The 19,510-nt window shown below is 38.2% G+C and overlaps 1 protein-coding gene across 2 annotated transcripts in view; it reads left to right on the top strand.

Moving 5' to 3' along the window:
• bcl2l11 (BCL2 like 11) overlaps window positions 1–14,132 on the top strand; it is a 28,961-nt gene extending 14,829 nt beyond the window's left edge. For both annotated transcript variants that reach the window (XM_038737324.1, XM_038737323.1), the window contains exon 4: window positions 8,582–14,132. In XM_038737324.1, coding sequence (XP_038593252.1) covers window positions 8,582–8,746 — 165 coding nt within the window. In that variant the 3' untranslated portion in view covers window positions 8,747–14,132. The remainder of the gene's footprint in view (window positions 1–8,581) is intronic.
• Window positions 14,133–19,510: the final 5,378 nt, after the last annotated feature.

The following is a 19,510-nucleotide window of genomic DNA, read 5'->3' as shown; positions in this document are numbered from 1 at the left end:
TAAAACAAGGATTGATGAAGATTATCAGGGAATTCCGTTTCATTGCCTGAAGGCGTCGGCCAAGAGGCAGTTCTGCATCACTTCAGGCTGTAGAGACTTCAAAATGACTCACATCAGCTGAGTATACACTCGCTCACTAACACACAGGTGTTTGAGGTACGGTTTGAGGTGTTGAGATACACACATATTGAGGTGATAAATTATTTGTCAGGAAAAGACGTGCAGCAGTGTGTAATCACCAATATAATGAGTAATTATGTTTTTCAGTAGTCTTCCTCTCTCTCCTTTGTCCTAATTTAATCCAGCCTCTCTGGCCCCCCCACCCCCACCCTCTCCAACTCTGTCAGTTAAACATTTACACAATGTGTGCGTGATTATGTGTGCATGTTTGTTTTCAAACATCTGTAAACATGCTCAGTATGGTGTCTGGTGTGTGTGTGTGTGTGAGACAGTCTAGTGTCCGTGACAGTGTAGATTCATTACGGCTCAGCCCTGTGGTTAAAGAACTCTCAGGGAGCAAAGCACAAGGTCTAATTATCCTGCCAACACACACAAACACACTCAAACACACACACACACACTCAAACAAACTACAACACACGCTCTCATCTTTCAGTAAGAGGTAAAACCCTTTGTCCTGATGACAAAAATAACTCTGAGGAACATTGTGGAGCAGTCGGGTGTCACTGGCTGGCTGCTTGTGTTTTTGTTTGTGTGTGCTTGAGTGTGCATGAAAAGCAAAGAGCGGGAGAAAGGCAGTATTTTTAACCCTTGTGTAACCGTGAGCTAAGAGTGCATTGCTGTTTCCATCAGTGAAATGCAGGACTAAACACTGATTTATTGTAGCATTTGCCTGTTTATAGTCTGGTAGTTGAACTTTGTTTTGTTGAATGCTTGTCCTGATTTTATTTCAGCATTACTATATTTGTGTATATTTTTCAGTATTTTCTAAACTTTCTGATGACTCCATATTGCACATATTGCAATTCCAACAAGCTGTACTTTACTCACAAAATGTGATCAGTATGCAATATTTTGAACAGTTATGGCTAGATACACGCAGGGAAAAGTTAAAAATCCTTAGTCATAATGTAATGAACTTTGATGACAATTTGTGATGTGGACATAACAAACAGAAGAACACAGTATATGGACTTGAAGTAGTGTCAGTTAAACCTTGGTTTCTGGTCCTGGTGAAATGTGGAAAACCTTTAGTTGTAATGAAATAACTTCCTCTGACAGAATTGTTATCTTGAACTCACATTTAGTTTCCGTTGTATTGTTTGAAAGTCAGACTACAATGTGCTCTTGTCTTGTGCCCTCTACATTATTCTTTCCTGCTGAGGTGGCGGGATTTCCTTCACTTTCCGTGCATAAAACACCTTGTTTGCATTTTTTATGCACTTGTGTTGATGTGTTATGTGGGTTTGCATGTAAAGATAATGCACAGACATGTTTACATACACAGAGATGTAAGTGAGACTGCATATTTTGGTGTTGTGGTGTACGCTCTATAACAACAAGAAATCCCCTGGGGAACAAAAGGTAACAGGTAAAACTTTCAAATAATAGTGTTTGTGAAGGTTTGCATACTGGCACTTAGAAGCAGTGAGAGGGTGAGAACGATTGAGAAGTAACATTACAAAGCCTGATGTGGCCTGTTTGCATTGTGTGTGTGTTTACTAGTTTGGTGTGTGCTTGTAAGTGTAGCCTTGTGTAGAGAGCTATTTTTGAGAGGCAGCATAGTAAGTTGTGGTGACCAAACAAAATCACATGAGCTTTTTGGAATGGGCTGACTCAATGTTTCCACTGTGAAATGAAAGAGACAGGGAAAAGAGCAACAAAGCAAGGTGACATATTTGATATTCTCTGCATCAGAGATGTGTCTTTGGGCAGAATCAACAGAACAGAAACAGAAAAATATAATATATATATATATATATATATATATATATATATATATATATAATATGAGATGGAGGAAAGGAGAGTTTTATCATTCGCATTCAGTTGTATCCTATCATTTGTCTGCTTTTGTGCGTTGATTCTCCAGGTTTTCTGACTAACCAGTGTCCCAGTTAAAAATTGAGGAAACAAGCGGGGAGCTTTAGCCCTTTCCAAAAGTTTTAGAATGTTCCTTCTAGGTAGCCATTGTATTCCATTAATTTCAATATGTTGCATAATAATGCTGCTTAAGTCACAGATTTATTCTTCAGTGTGAATTCTTGACAGGAATTCAAGAGCTGGTGGGAAGTTCAGACATCCTTGACAATGTGCAAAGATGCCAAAGTCAGTCATCTGTGTTCACTTATGGTTTGTTCTCTGAATTTGATTTACAACACAATTTACTACTGTAGCACATGAATGCAAATTTCGCGCATCGAAGCTTCCCAAGCATTTGAACTCATCTAAAAATCCGTCTGCGCTTTCAGATGCATTCAAATGCAACAATAATATAACTGATGTAAAAATAAAAGGTGACCTGATGTTCATTGTGATGGATTCATTCACCTGCTGTATATCTAGTTTCTCTGGTGAACTGACTTACCCCTAAAATCTCGCTGCATAGTGTGTTGCTGAAACGCTTCTGAGATGCTTCCAGAGGACTTTGACGCAGGGCTGTGGACGCATCAAAACCGTGGCACAGCCGTAACGTGCCGTAGCTGGAGTCAGTAGATTCCTGGCGTTACTGTCTGACTTGTGGATTTTTTGGTTCACTGATTATCTACTAAGTTGCTTGGCGGACTGCCCGCTTGGTTTTTCTCGTGGGTTGTGGCTGTTTTGCTTTTTGCTTTTTTTCATGTTTATCAGTTTATTCTCGTATTGCATCACACTAGCACTATTGTGTACATGTGCAGTGCATGTGTATGTGCTAGTACATGCACTGTACATGGTGGTGCCTGTGTGTGTGTGTGTGTGTGTGTGTGTGTGTGTGTGTGTGTGTGTGCCAGATAAATTACTTGTTATAAGCCAGCAGAGTTGCAGTGACAGCAGGAAAATGATTTGTGACAGCAGATTTTCTATTCTCAGATGATGGAAGGGGTCATTTGAGGTGAGTTTAATGAGAAAACTTACAGGATTACCAGTGTGTTTGCATGTGTGCATATTTCCTTTTCTGTAATCCTGAGGTATAAGGATAAATATCAAGAGTGTTTGGTGAAACTGGTTTTGACTTCGTGTCAGACTCCCAGAAATCAAACCTTCCGTTCCTACTTTAATACCGACCAATCAACCAATAGCAGACAAGCCCTGTTGTCTATATGGTGTTTTTAATCTTAGGTAATTATTTGAATTCCCAGAACACTTGATTTCTTCTCTATTTCAGTGCTGTTTCTCTATTTCAGCGCTGTTTCTCTATTTCAGCGCTGTTTCTCTATTTCAGTGCTGTTTATACTATGTTCATACTATGTCATATTGTATATCCTGTATACCAATACACCTACCTCAGGTCATAGGTCTTATTTATTTTTTCCAGCATCCTTTGCACTATGCTCCATCACACTGTGTACATGTGTACATGTATGTGTACTTGTATATCATATTCACCTTCAACATGTACATAATGAGAATAATAGTTTACTCCTGCATCATTACTGCACTATTTGTCAATATGTCTATATTGTTTTTTTCATAGTGTGTATATTAGTGTTGTCTACTCTGTAGTTTGTGTCTGATTTTATTTTATTATTATTATATTATTATATTATTATTTTATAAGTAAGCACATCGTGAGCAATGTACAATCCTGAGTCAAATTCCTCGTATGTGCACACATACCTGGCAATAAAACCTATTCTGATTCTGATTTACAGTAACATTTTTGATATTACGGGGTTTTTTTTATTGCACCATATTCATTTGTTAGTTTTGGAGGTGCTGGTAGCTGTTTGAAGAGAGCAATGGTAGCTGTTTTCCACTGCATTTGGTCTTTATCCTAAGCTAAGCTAATAGCCTTCTGGCTCTAGCTTCATATTTTCCATACAGACAAGAGAGATGATATCGATCTTCTCATCTCAACACTTACCAAGAATCAAGTAAGTGTGTTTGCCAAAATGTCAAACTATTCCTTTGAAACCTTCAAACCAGTTGAAGAAACTTCTGCATGCACCTTCTGTTATCAGACGGCTATCTGATAATAATTAATATAAATGAATCCAGGCAAAAATGCACCCAAGATTTACTCAAGTAAAACAATGATCTGATCACTTACCATCTGATCCAGAGATGGTTTGAAACACATTGTATACAGACCTTGGTCAGATGTAAATGCATCAATTTTGTCAAACCACTCTCAGCTCCTCCCTGATACACCACATCCTCCTGTTATGTTTCTCCTGCACTCTCATTAGCTGTTGACGTAAAATATAATAAGTGCTGACTGTGACCACAGAGAAGGATATGCTGTAATGTGGAAGGATTTTTCCTCGCTCAGGTGCTGTGAATCCCAATTGTTCAAATAGAGCTTCTTTTTTGAAGATTGTGGTTGTAGTGGGGATGATGGAATAAAAAGTGTGTACTCTTTGCAACTGTATAAAATAAAAGCTAACCAAAACAGCTTACTATACCCTTTCATAGTTACACCTGATATCAGTAGATCAACAAATTGAACATGTAATAGTAAAACAAGCTTTCAGTAAGTTTCCTTTTCGTCTTGAAAGTCATCAATCTGACAACGTGGACTCTTCCTTCACACTGCAAACTACAGACCAAATTGACAGTTAAATCATTACAGCGGTTCATGAGGTGAGGAAAGAGCACAGAAACTCTGCCAACTTAAAAACCACAAAGCTTGTGTCTGTCTTTCAAAGCTGCTTTGAGGAGCGACATTTCTCTAATGTGTAATGTGATAAATGCTGCTGCAAGCAAATAACATTAATAACAATAATTGTCAAGTTTTCACAAGAGAAATACATAATTAATGACATATGATTAATGAGAAAATAAATTACTGAAGGATAGTATCAGCCCTTTTCTGATTTCACAGAAGTTGCTCTTCAGTTGAAAATTCACCAGAATCTGTGATGTCAAATGACACGCTTTTGCGCTCCTATGCTGCCAAATGAAAGAGGTGGAATAAATAGATGTTCGCTTGAACTGCTACACTCACACAAGTCTAGATTTATGATAATGGCAGAAGTTCACATGGTGAACCTGGAGATGAAACCAAATCCCCCAAAAAATCAATGTTTGGAGAGTTTGCTCTTCCTTTCACTGCCAAACACAACAGTCTCTTGATGACATTCAGCGAAATGGGGCTCGGTTTGAGTTGCAGTGAAATGAGTCTTACAGACTTTTTCAGTTACTTCCTACATTAAGTGTCTCCTCAAATGTTGATTTAAAGTTAGAAAGTTCATAAGGTGATGATTACTGGGGAAAGCATCCCATGAAAGAATAAAAAGTATCTTGTGTTGTGTCAGAATAAAGTGTTTTTCCATATGTGTTAATGGATGTGTGCCATTTTTTAAACGAAAAATCAGGCAGTCCAGTTTTCATGGTGAATTTAATTTAATCTCCAATCAATAATAAAATGAGACAAGAATCTACAGCCACATCAGTGTCTCTGTGAGGCTGTGCTTAGGCATAGTGCTTTGAATTGCTTACATCAGCATGCTAACACTCTCACATGGTAACATGATGATGTTTAGCAGGTATAATTTATAGCATGTTATAACATTTGCAAATTGGTGAACTGACCAAACTGCTAAACAAATATGATCATGATGGATTCCAGCAAATATTGCTTGATAGTTAGCTAGTCAACGTGTCTGGCAGTGTCGATGACTCTTCTTTAAACATATGGACTTATGGACATATGGACGTATAAATGAATTAGCTCATTTCTGGAGCAATGTGGATCACATTGTTTTTCTCATTCAAATCCTGTTTCCTCAGTTAAGTTATATCATAAAGAAATAAGTGTGATCGGTTGTCTCCAGGTTGTTGTTTTGTGCTTAAGAGGAAGTTAGCATAAGGTTCTGCCTTTATTAACTTCTCCAGGTTGCACCGCTGGGCTTGAGTCTTATGAGTCTTGAGTCACTGTGGGTGGCCCTAGAATGTTATTTGGAGGTTTCATTCACAGTGAATGGCATCCTGCATGCTTCCAGTGTTTGAGCCTGTATGTGTGGTCAGGGACAAACCCAATACATTGTCTAGATGTATTGCATTGTGGTCTGTGTTCAGCTATTGTGGACGCCTTTTCTACAATGCATTTCATTCTCTATGAGTCTCTATAATTCATAATTATTTTATAATAGTTTTTATAATACTTGTTAGACTGGTTCTGTGGAGGAAATTGTCAAGTCTTGTTCAAATCGGTATTCTGGGAGGTCTTTGATCATCTCTGACCTGTTTGTTTGACCTGGTCAGAGTAAGAAGCAGAATTAGAAGCAGAGTGATTCACCACAGGGTTAACTAGTCTTCCCCTCACCTGTTTCCTCCTCTGGCATTAGGGGTTTCTGTGGCTTTTGGCTCACTTTTCAAATCAAACCACACAGCTTTGATATTCCTCATCCGTAAAGATCCTGTTTTTCAGAGAACAGTGTCGCCTCAGGGCAAAAGGCTTATTCTGTGCCAGTCGATGTCTGGATGGTATAGTACAGTCCATCCAGTTGGGCTGTATTTGAAGGGCTTCTTGCCAAACCAGGGCATCCATCTTCCAGTGGAAAAACTGATTCCTACTCTTGTGAATGCCTTAAATAATATTGGAAATGATTCAGTTAGAGTGTAAGGTTTCCTTTTTTTAACCATTTACACCTGCAAGCTGCATAGTGCAACCACAGCCTTTTACACGTAACAATCACTAGCTAATAGGAAAAATATGGTAAGTAACTAAAGCTTTAGTTACTTAAAAGTATTTGTTGGTATTAGCAAAATCATTCATTGAGGACCCCCCCCCCCTCCACCCTTCCCTCCATCCTCCCCTCCACCACCACCACCACCGCCACCACCACCTTTCCTGAGCAACAGGAACCTTGTTGTTTCTGGAGTGTTTTATTCATGGCCAAGCTTCCCGGTGTGCATCCACCCAGAGGAAATGTTTGTTCTCTTCTGTCGTCTGGGATTATTGGTAAGGAGCTGCTGCTGCTGCTGCTGCTGCTGCTGCTGGAGCGATGGTCCGAGGCCAAGGCACGGGGGTTTTGACTGCATGGATGGAAAGCAGAAAAGAAAACACCTGTTTCAGTCAACAGTGTGCCAATTGTGCCTGGAATGACTGCAGAGAGGTGTTCAAAATACCAAGTGACAGGAAAGACAGTTGAGCCAAGCAATATGCCGAAACAATTAGAGTCCTAACCAAAACTACAGCAGGTGAATTCAATTTTCTACTTGAAGATGACGTTTTTTTGAAGGAAATGCCTAAAGACTGGACAGCACAATTAAGCCGGAATTTCACCTTGCACAATCTTAGTGTAAATCGAGCTAGACTCAGCTTTTTGCAGACTCCTGGTTCTTGGTCTTGAATGAGCCTCCCATAAGAGTTTAAAGAAGTAGGTGTTGTAACACCGGAAATGTAATAAAAAATGTTTTAACTAGTCAGAAAGATTGGAAGCCTTCAGACGAATTCAAACACATAAACGCATGTTGCACATATGCATTCATATACACACGGATGTAAGGAAATCACACCTGGAGACCTCAAGTAAAGAGAGTTGTGGCAGGATGTAGAGAACTGTACTTACCTGTTTCCTGTGGATGTAAACATTAACATGTGTGTCACTTTGATTTTAAATCATCAAGGGACCTCAGGGTGTTTACCTGAATATTTGATATATATCACAACACATTCACACATCTTGTAAAAATGAGAGCACACTTAGCAGATGGTTGAGTTTAGACAAATAAAACAACCTACAATATTGTTCTTCTTTCACTCATTAACCACATAAATACTTGGAGAAGTTTACCCTCCAACAACCCCAGCCAAATGTATTAATCATAGATAGCGTTATGTTTGCCCAACACATTGTTTAGTCTTCATCCTAAAAGTATTTTCTCTTTTACATGGATTTGAAATACAAACAATAAAAGATAAATATCACCTCTTGCTTGTCTGACTATGTAAGCTAAGCAGGCAAACATAGTTATCTAGAGTCTGATCTTACAGGACTAACTACCTCTACACTGTTATATAAGAACAATGCTGTTTCTTTATTTGCATGTCTTCTTCATGAGTCATTAACAGGATGCTAACTGTTTGGCTGGCAATATTTTAGCACCATATTATGTATGACGCCATCAAGTGCATATTTAACACAATTTTAGGGCTTTAAAACGAGTCACCTGACAAGTCAGTGGCAGCGTTTTCAACAGAATCATTGAGCTAACTTTACCTTATTTAGCTGTTAGCTACAGTTGATAACATCAGTCCGTTGAATCCAAATAATCATAGTTAAAGATTAATGTCTTTTCCTGCTCTACCTCCCCTGACATGTCCATGCTTACTGCTGGACTATTTCTGTGTCAATATATATATAGATGTGTCTCCACCCATTTTTTTTCTGTTCGAGAAACAGATTTTTCATTCAGGTTGCTACCATGCTGTAAATACTGTAACATCTCTTCTTCTTTCTCCTTTTTATTCCAGAGGGAGGCAGTCAGACTTAGACGGGTTGTCATCTATCCTAACCCACTGCCGCACATCCGCCAGGAGCCCACAATGCTGTTCTGTGTGGGCCTTCTGCTCCTTCTGATTGGACGGATAATCTACTTGCAAGGCAGTACGAACAGCCAGGACCACTCTCAGGTTTAGCCTTTGGAAAACCCAGCAGACGTAGCATTTTTCTTCATCTTCATGTTGTTGGATCTTTTGTTTATGGGGAACTAATTTTTACCATCCTTAATTCCAGTTTCCCATTTGGTGACGGAGACTTTGGACTTTGTTTAATTTTGATGGAGATAATTGGTTAACAACTTCAACTTCAAGGAACTCTAAAATGCCTGGAGCTTTTGCTTTTTCACAGCTGTTTTTCCATTATGGTCTCGGAGCCTTACCAAACAGCTGGGATTTACACTCCTTTCCAGCATAGAGGCCGCCATGTCACCTAAATATGCCTCCGTGCAAAATTACGCCTGTGGAATTTTAAACGTGCCTTGTACAGTTTCCTGTTTACTCTTTTTTAGCTTCTTTTAAGTTGTTTTTGTACAGAGATTATGAGTTCTTCAGGCGATCAACTCTGCCGACCCAGGGTTGTTAAAGTTTGTGGGTCAAGTGCACAAAATTTCCCCCTATCTTTTCATCCTGAAGGTTTCAGGCAGGAAAAAAATTATCTTGCACTCCCATCACGTCAGGATCCAGCATGCAACAGACTTGTGACCTGTGTGGGAACAAACTGGACCAAAGTAATAATTTTAACCCAACATTTTTATCCAACAATGTTCTGAAACTACTGTGCCATTTAACGTTTTGTTACAATGAATTACATGTCTGCCTATGTCTACATTGTTAGTCAATAAGAGCCAGCGGTCTGCCATGCCACACTGTATTTTTCTCCAACTAAAGCCCCAGTTGGACAGGATTAATATTCCAGGTGGGTAATAAAATATTTGCTGTAGCACCTAAACATTTTCTGGGTGGCAAATTACAGTATGTGAATTGTAAAGGACAGGAGGGCAAATCATCATCACCAGCTGAGCTGATGAAACAACAAAAAATAATTTGGACTGTAAATCGTTCTGTGGTAGGGGAGAAAAATGTGCTCTGGGCCCATAATCCCATTCAATAGGAAAATTACCCAACTTTCCCTAGATTAATGAATCCTGTCCAAATGCAGTTTATAATTGAATTTGTCTGCATTGATGATTAAGTGTCTTATTTTGTTTTGTGTGTCATGTTTCAATACTCTTGGTCAAGTTTTAACTACAGTAGCTCTCCTGTTACCGTTGGCAAATGGCAAATATGTAATAACGTAATCTGTAATGCAATTTAACAAAAAAAAAAAAGACAAACCATTTTCTTTGAATTTCTGCTAGTATGTTTTATCCACGGATTTCATGACTACTTTACAACTTATTAAACAGTAATTGGTACACAATAGACACTATGACCTCACCCATTGATACCAGTAAGATAATACTGTACCAACATTCGAATAATTGATACCAATCTTCCTCTGTACCGAAAAGACGGTGTGTTTCTGTAACCACTATAACCAGATTGAAAGCTGAAGGCATGTGACTTCCTCTCAGTTCACTAAAATCTAACTTCATAAATTTCCAAGGACTTTAGAATCGCTTTTATCACCAAATGAAATCACTGTACGTGGATTCCTAAAAGATTACAGTTTTTTAAGCATTAAAGAGTTTCACTTCACTCTTTGCTCTGGTTGTATTCAGCATTAAAACAAAGATTTTGCACATTGATCATCAAAAGCAGGAGTAGATTACTTAACTTGTCAATGCAATAATACGATTTGAGTGCTTGTTACTAAGCTGCCCAGTTAGTGGAGTGAAATACAAAAGCGCAAGTTGATGAACAAAATCAATAATGAAATTATGACAAACATTTAAACCATTAAACAGTGTCATTTGCTGCTGTCTTGTTTACTCAGCCTCTATCTTCCGCATTTACAAACCTTACGTTGACTCTGACTTTAATATTCAATGCATTTTTCTACTGTAACTGATCAAACAGAACTGTCTTCCATCGTTCTTTGTGTCAGCCTCTGGATATAACATTAGCAGCCAGACTGAATTTAGTTGGCAAGTATTGGTTTGTTGACAAGGTCATGTTATCCGTTTATTAGCACAGTGATTCAGACCCAGCCAAGTCTCCTTATGCTTGCCAGGTCATTAAACACTCTCAGAGAGAGATTTCTGGACAACAACCAAACACTGAATCATGCAGAGTCAAAGAGGGTTTTGTCACTGACTATTTAGCTAAGTGATGCAGGCTTCAGATTAAATACGTTGATTGTTATCTTTGAACTTTTTAGGCTCATTAAAACACATCAGTTTGGTTGTCATGTGAGGAACTACCAAAAGTAGGCCATGGTTTTTTCAGGTCTTATGATTACTAAAATGCATAAACAGTGTAAGTGTGAAACCCTTTTCTACAAAATGTATGAAATGCCTGCTCTTTTGTATACAAATATATGGATTTCTTCTTCTTTGGGGGTTTCAGTTCAGAGTTAACAATTGCTTTTGTTAACTCTGTTGACTACTTAACAATGTCAAGCATATGAATATGCAATAGTGAAGAAGAATTGTGCAAGAAAAAAATAACCCAAGCATCTTAAAATACAAGTACATACATGTTCAGCATGAACGATGCGTCCCACATAGAAGGGAAGCAAGGGGAGTGGATCTTTTCTCTTTTCTGGAGGTGGGGGACCAGATATACGGTTGCCAAACCAACCAGTTAATCTTCATCATTGAAGCTTTCTCTAATAAAATCAAACCATACTGTTTGAACATGGCGCCACCCGTAGCTCACCTTGTAAAACATGTACGATGTATCAAGACTGTGTCCTTACCGCAGAAGCCTGGGTTCGATATCCGGCTCGGGCCCTTTGCTGCACATCATCCCCTTTCTCTCTCCCCTACTTTTCCTGTCCCTCTCCAGCTATCACTATCATAATGAAGCAGAATAATAATCTACTTAATACTTGAAGACCAACTGGTTGGTTTGGCAAATGTTCATCAGGGGATGAGACGGTCCCAAACAGGGCTTCCCATAAACCACAGTGGGTTTGGGTTTGTCATGTTCTACCCATTGAGTTACACAGTAGTAAACATCAAACGTTGTCTTTTAAAGGTTCATATATGCAGTGTGAATGTCAACCAAAGAGATGTGCAAAACTATTGTTTCCTGGTTTGTTTTGAATGGTACAAGTGAAATGTTAACAATTTCTCTGCCATACTGTATGTTGTTTTGTTTGGTACCAATCAATCACAAAATCACATCAGCTACAGTGAATTTCTGCTTTCGCCTGACTGGAATAAAAATGGAAATGTAATTTGTTATTTTATGCTTGGCAACATCAATTAGTGTCAGAAAACATCTCAAGAAGTTCAGTTTCAGAAGTCACACTTGATGCATTTAAAGCTTAACTCTTCAGTGGAACTTAATCTGTTTCAAACGAAAGTCTCTTATCAGCATTGCAGATACCGTGTTGTGTTTTACATTTAATCTTCTAAAAAGAAATTAGTTTCATCACTGTTGCACGCTTCCTGTGAGGTAGATGAGAACAGCAAATCAGAGCAGCGGCAAAAGAAGTTTGTTGTAACACAGTTGACCACCAAATTCATCTGATTCTTTGTTTGAGCCAAGCTTGGATGTTTGCACAGTTGTGTCAACATGAATGCATCCCAGATTAAGTGCAATCCTGGCTTTCATCATCCCTAAACTCATTTTAGCAACTCTGTCATCAGTGTGTTAAATTATCTGTTCAGCCCTGAAAGTTTCATTTCCAAACTTCCTTTAATGAGTTGATGGGTCAGGCTGTCTGTTCTGTAACTGAAGTCGGGCTAAAGATTTTCCTAGTCAACTAGTAGTCGTTAGTTCAAGCCATTAGCCGACACTGTGCTACATTACAGAGAAATAACAGGAAACAACCAGCAAAGACTTCGACACGATGGATTATGTATAATGTTACTAATGTTAACTCGCTGTGAACTCACCCCTCTCCTGCTCGGTTGGTTGTTTTCTTTTCTGCGACTAACTGCCCAATGAAAACTCTTCTCATTGGAACGGTTTAGTCAGCTATTAGGGGGAAGTCCTAAACTGAAGCTTATTAACATTATGTAAAGGGTAAAGACATGGGTGATTAATTTTAGTGGATAAAGTCAACAGAGGAACCGGCTTTTGTACAGGTGCAGATATCCTTACAAATGAGCCCCCCCTGACAATCAGCCTCACAAAAACCGTGTGTTGAGGACAAAGATACCAGATGTAACGAAGGATGAGACATCCCAGTACACAAATAGACAACAGCACCAATAGGTAAAACCTGGGGTGGCCATTCAGATTCCAGGAGGTGGCTGTCATGCCAGAATCAGAAGGTGATAGCTAGTTGGCTTATTGGTATCTTGGGTGAATTACTGAGTGGGCGTACCAGACCACCTCTTTATGAAGTGACCGATAACATTTCTTGTTGCGCAGTAAATCAAACAACTACAAAAAAGATGTAAAACGATTGTTGCCAAGAACCCAGGCTTAACACTGATTTTACAAATGTGCACTGTGCCCAAGTTCCCAACCCACCCCTTTCAAAAGTTTTTAAACCTGCCCCTGGGTAAAGCCACTTGTCCATTTTTCGTTCACCATTAAGAACATGAAACATATCCTAAAATTGAAAACCTCATGTCATTACGTCAAGGTTACATTTTCACCACAGTGTATCACACTACTTTCTGTTTCTACTTGTGTTTCCTCTGGTCCTAATTCTTTCCTGGTGGGGAAAACTTTTCGGATTAGTGACATACAGTATCCTCAGGCTCGTCTTCCTGTATACCATATATACCTGCTTAGCTTTTCCTCTGCTGTGACATTAAAAACGCTGTGAGACTGCATGTTGATTTCTGATATTGTGCCATGTGAAACCTAAGACCTCATTTTGAAGTACTGTATTACAGCTGGAGTGTGAGAGGAGAGCATGGCAGGGAGGAAACTGAAAGATGAATTACCGTCTTCTGAAACTGATATGGAAACCTGGTAATGTGTTGATTTACCACCTATCATTTGTAGGTGTTAAAATACAGAAACTGTTGTGACATTCAGGGTTTTACTGACTCACATCAACACTGCTGGAGCCGCTGTACTTGTTTGAGCTTTTAGAATTAATGGAACAGGAGAATCATTCAGAGTCTATGATATATAAACAGGAAAATAAACATTTATATAATAGTTTTATCATTGGAATTGATGAAAAGATAGAACACCCGGAGGGGACCCAGAGACACCGTGGGGTGTTATGCTTTGCTGAAAATGCTGTACAGAAATGCATCTGTTGGAGCCTGTTCATGCAGAAAGAAACTAATCTGAACGACTCCAAATGACCCAGTACAACTGTAGCAGCATGATGTCTTTTTTGTTATACTTTTATTGTACACTGAAAATATTGTAATTATTCTGTTTAAATTGGTTTTAAATGCTTTAAACTGCTGTAAATAAAGCTTTTACATCTTTTTACATAAAACTGAGTGATATATAAATTGTTGATTAGTTTCATTTCTTGTTACATTGTACATAGTTTACTTCTTTTCAGAGGGTAACTGTAGATGAATGGTTTTCAAACTGCATTTCATCAATTTATAAAATATGACATATTGTTACAGATCTAACAACTAACACTAAAAGTAGTTCAAATGAATTCTCTACATCAACTACTACTATTAAATTCAACTTCTACTTTCATTTTTGATACTTTAAGTACACTGATAATGCACTGCAAATCATTTTAAACTGGTTCAATAAAAAATACGTTAGAAATGTGATTTAACTGAACTTAAATAGAACAATTACTTCACAGACAAATGTGCTTTCCATTGACATTTTCTCAGTTTGAGGAGTCAGTTCTTCATTTGACATAAAGGCTTCACAGCTGCAGCTGCTCCTGTTAGATACACTTTTAACAGGGTAATAACCTTTATCGTGGTTGGCAATGTTTTGCAATGCATCTATTAAAGACACAGCCAATTCCCATCATGCATATTCTCTTCAAAGTACAAAAAGAAGGGTCTCTGGAGAGTTTTAACCCTCAAACAATGCCTGAAGTCTGCCTTTAAGCTTTGATTTTACTACTTCAACTTAGGTGAAGGGTATGAATACTTCTACCAATTAACATTATAAAAATTTAAACAAACAACACATAGCAAATCCATTATACCAAAAACCAATTGTCCTCTTTTGAGTATTTAGTCTTCATCAAGTGTGTTTAGTTCTTTAATTCATAATACGTTTAAAGAAAGTATTAAAAAGACACAAAATCTATTTAACACACAGGAAGAAACACAAAAATATTTGTTTCTTTGTTAAATCTATATATGGTTCATCACCAGCTTCACAGTTCAAGTCAGGTCATTGTACTTCAATGGCATAAAAGTTGATTTAGGTGAAACAAGGACAGATTTTTTATTTGCGTAACTGTCTGAGGCAGTCTCTCTCTCTTGTTTATTTTCTTCCCCTGGTTCTCAATGCATTTGTGTGTGTGTGTGTGTGTGTGTGTGTGTGTGTGTGTGCTCATCTGCTCATCTGCAGGACACGGAAAGTACGGTGCCTTCCACAGCTTGGCACCAACACATGCACAGATAATTATATGTCTTCCACACACAGACACACATAACTCATTAACGCACATACACACTGTCACGCGCATAAATGGCTCTGGCGTGCACGCACACAATCAGAGTCAGAGTAGCGGTCCGACAGGGTGGATTCCTCCATCTGCAGAGAAAGAGAGAAGTAACAGTTTTAACCCTTTGTGGTTTCAAGGTGGGAGGACAAGCCACTCTAAATTTACTTTCTCTTCTATCTGTGTCAATTAAATCATTTAAATAATTTTTTAAAACTTATTTAAAAACTTTCACCTGTTCTATTGTTAGCTGGTAATAAAAGTGAACAGCCACGTAGCAGCTACCACACAACACAAAAAGGACAGACTTTGAAGGACAACCCATATAAGCTTTCTAGCTAATGTCTTCTTCAGTGTCACTTTACTTCAACCCCCCCCAGCATGTATGAGCATTATATAAATAATCAATAAATGGTTTATAACACACTACAATGTAGGTGTAAGCAGATTCAAGGCCATTCAAGATTCAAGTGTTTATTATAGTACAGTATTTGTCTACCATAACTTTTCCTGTGAATACATATTTTATATAATTACTTAAATATATTATATAACTATATTTTACTATATTGTGATTCATTACCCACCTCCACTTAAGGGTGACCACAGGGGAAGTTATAGTTGCTGGCAAATACATTAATAAATACTTATATCTGCTCACAACTGCATTAGAGTGAGTCAACATTTATTACATGTTTATATACTGCCTAGAAATGCTAAATAGGGGGTTGGAGTAAAGTTTTACCTCTTCTTATTGACAAACATGGGCACATGTGTTGTGTACGTGCATCAAACAAACATCCACCAGGAGAAAAGTACACTGTGAACATCAGTTTGCAAGCCAACTTTGCTGATTCGCTCTTGGCTGTAGCATGTTAAACAGATCTGTCACTTTTTAAATGCCAAGTCATCTTAATTGTTTACTGCTAACACATCACTGCAATATCATGTTGTGTCAAGACCCGTGTACCTGAAAACTGGGCCCCAGGGGAACCTAAATGCGCTAGGTTCAATCTGTAACAGTTGGATTGTGGAAATTCAATTGTAAATTTGGAAGTATGCACCACTAAAGCAAAATATCAACTGGCATGATGAAGAGTCATCCTGGCCAGGGTCCTGGCCAGATATTTCAGCATACATACATCCTGACAGGAAACGCCAATGCAATAACACGTCGTTTTGTTAGCTTGTAAACTACAATTACCAAAAATGTAATACCCTTTTTGTTGTTGCCCAGCTCTGATCAGGTTCAGTGTTGGAGCCGTTGCCAGCAGAAGTTCTATCTGTCGTGTCTCGCATATTAATACTGCTGAAAATAGTCAAACCTAGACCATGATTACACAAAAAGGACATTTGATCCCCTAGTACTTTGTGGTTTGCAGTGATTTGGTTGCAACCGACACTTGTCTCTTCAAAACTACCACTACCTACTGTGTAATATACAGCAGGAACCATGTGTGCACATCATTTCCTTACTGTTACATTTCACTCTCTCTCTCTCTCTCTCTCTCTTTCTCCCACACATGTATGTATGTCAGCCAGTGCAGCAGCTAAGTCTGCTGTATGTTGCTGTGTTGGGGCCAAGAGGAGGCATATTCAGGATGCTGTGGTCAGAGACCTCCAGTCTATTCTCTTCCTCTATTGACTGCTGTCTGTGTGTGAGTAGTGTGTGCCACCACTTTTGTAGGAAGTATTGAGATTATTTACTTGAATAAAAAGTGCAAACACATTATGTAAAAGTTAACCATTACAAGTAAAGTACACAAGTATTATCTGTAAAGGGCATGTGTAAAAGTACTCACTGAATTATGGCCTCTTACATGTAAACAGCCTTTTAATGTTGCATCTGGTTAAGGTGAAGCTAATCTTAACTACTTATAATAATGCATCATGTGTTATAAGCTGATTATATGTTTTGTTTGTGAAAACTGAAATCAAATGTGACTAGTAAATATAGCTGTCAGATTAATGTGGTCAAATAAAAGCACAATATTTCCCTTTGAAATCAAGTCAATTAGAAGTAGAGAGTAGCAAAAATTAGAAATACTCATAAAGTACAAGTACTTGAGAAAATGTATTTGCCATTACTTTCCCCTACTGTGGACCTCAGAGTGGGAGGCCATAGGTCTTTATTACAGGAGATTGTTTTTTCCTGTCATTGCAGAAAACAGCTCTAACTAATAACATTAACAGTGTTACATTCAAGTGTCCCAGTAAGCCATGACAATGTGCCAGTGAGCCAGTATGCACAATATTAGAACCCAGAAACTGAAGCAGCTAAACAGTTCATCCAACCATCATTCATTTTTATTCACACGTGTGTCTTACTGTGACATGTCAAAATGTCTTTAATGAAAAAATGCCTCTTGCATGAGTTCAGCCACTAAGGTTTAACATCTGCACGTGCAGGTGCACATGATGCAAGCTCAGGAGTTATGCAGCATTTGTGGTGACTTTCATCTCCAGGGTCATCTCCACACTGAGACAAATTAAAGGAAAAACCAATGTAAAAGGTCTTAGTAAGATGTTATTTGCCACAAACCTCCAGAACAGCTTCAGTACTGCTTTGCATAGATTCAATGAACAGCTACTGGAGGATTAAACATTCTCATTTTGCTACTCATTTATTCCTTAAATTTTTCTCCTGTCTGTATACTGTAAAAAAAGATAACTAAATGTTTATGTATGAAAGCGTAAATCTTTTGACCAGTTTACATACTTTAAAGGTGCAATGTGTAAGAATTTTAGTTTAAAACATTAAGATAATGAATTAACATTATCAATAGAATGTGAAGAAGTAAAGGTTCTGACATGTCAAAAACGTCTATGTATTGTGTTGCAGAGATATCTACTGAAGTTAGCAAGCTAACCTGCTAGCACCAGCCCGTCCTGTGTTGTAATTCCTCTTTGTACCTCATGAGGTGATAGTGAGTCACTGTAGCGTCCAGTCTGCCCTCAATCCATGAGAGGACAAAGATGTAGAGCTGCCAAGAGGGCATGTCAGTGATGTTGATGGTACACACTAAAAACTCCTGGGTTATTTCTTCAACCCATTTTATGGATTAGTTGTGTTGGGTTAAAATTATAGGTTATTTTTAGAGTAACCGTTTTCTGGGTTATAGGGCTAATATTTTGACACAATTCCTGGATTTTTTGGGTTTCTGGGTTACTTTTCAAAGAGTGACCCATGTTCTGGGTTATAGGGTTGGCTTTCTCTCTCTCAAATTCAAATTCAAATTATTGGTATGAATGTATAGCAACCACCCCGCAGTTGTTCTGGAATTTTCTCACAACAGTCGTTTGAAAGAACTGTCGCTTCACACTCGATCCGTTTTGGCCTGTGCTTCTTTGGTGCAGCTTTGTCGTGTATTATAGGTATACGATTATTTTCAGTGTTAATGTAATGTAAACTTTTCTGTGTCCATGTCCCAGTTGCTAGTTTAGCACCATTTGCTGAAAAAATTACCATGGCTTAGTTGCTACGTTGAGACTAGTGTTAGCCGTGGCCATTCTGTGGTTGCCATGTACATCTAACTAGTTTAAAGTCCGTGTAAGTGTTGTTGCATAAATACTTGTGTGTTCATGATGCACAGTTCATAATTGCTGTCATAATTTCATGTAATAAATAAAAAAAATTATTTAATGTAAAATTAAAAATGTTTAAGAACTAAAGGGTAAAATAGGCAGCTGAATAAGACGTGGTCAACAGTGTATTTAGTCCATTTTATGCGTTTACGCTTTGTCCCGGTGTGACACCAAAATGTGTGATATATAGATTCTGTGACCCAAATGGCAAGTTAAGCGCCAGAGGCCTTTATAAGTACTTGGTTATTGTTGGGAAAACATCATCGTTTGGTTGTAGTCACAGAATCTGATAGGTCACAGATTTTGGTGTTACACTGGAACTAATGTTCTCTGATTGTGTTACAGCTATGACGGTTTAGTCGGCGCACTGTTTTGGGTTCCAGTGGAGCAGATGGCTACGACACTTTGTTAAACTGAATTAAAAGTTGCAAATATCGATGTCTGAAGTCAATGCAGACAGTCAAATGGACTTTCAAGGGACTTTAAAAGATTTTATACCTCTTTTCATGACAAGCAGCCAACGAGGTATTTTACCACATCTTCTTTATTAAGCTAGATATTGTTTGTATTTTCCTTTGCTAAGCTATGCATTGTATAATGCACTGATATATTTGCACTGTGTTCATTTATAAATGTAG

The sequence above is a fragment of the Micropterus salmoides genome, unplaced genomic scaffold (assembly GCF_014851395.1).
Source record: "Micropterus salmoides isolate LMB-PRFRI ecotype aquatic unplaced genomic scaffold, ASM1485139v1 Ms_hic_scaffold_22, whole genome shotgun sequence".
NCBI lineage: Eukaryota > Metazoa > Chordata > Actinopteri > Centrarchiformes > Centrarchidae > Micropterus > Micropterus salmoides.
The sequence above is the reverse complement of the archived record's forward strand: the minus strand, read 5'-3'. Positions and strand labels throughout refer to the sequence as shown.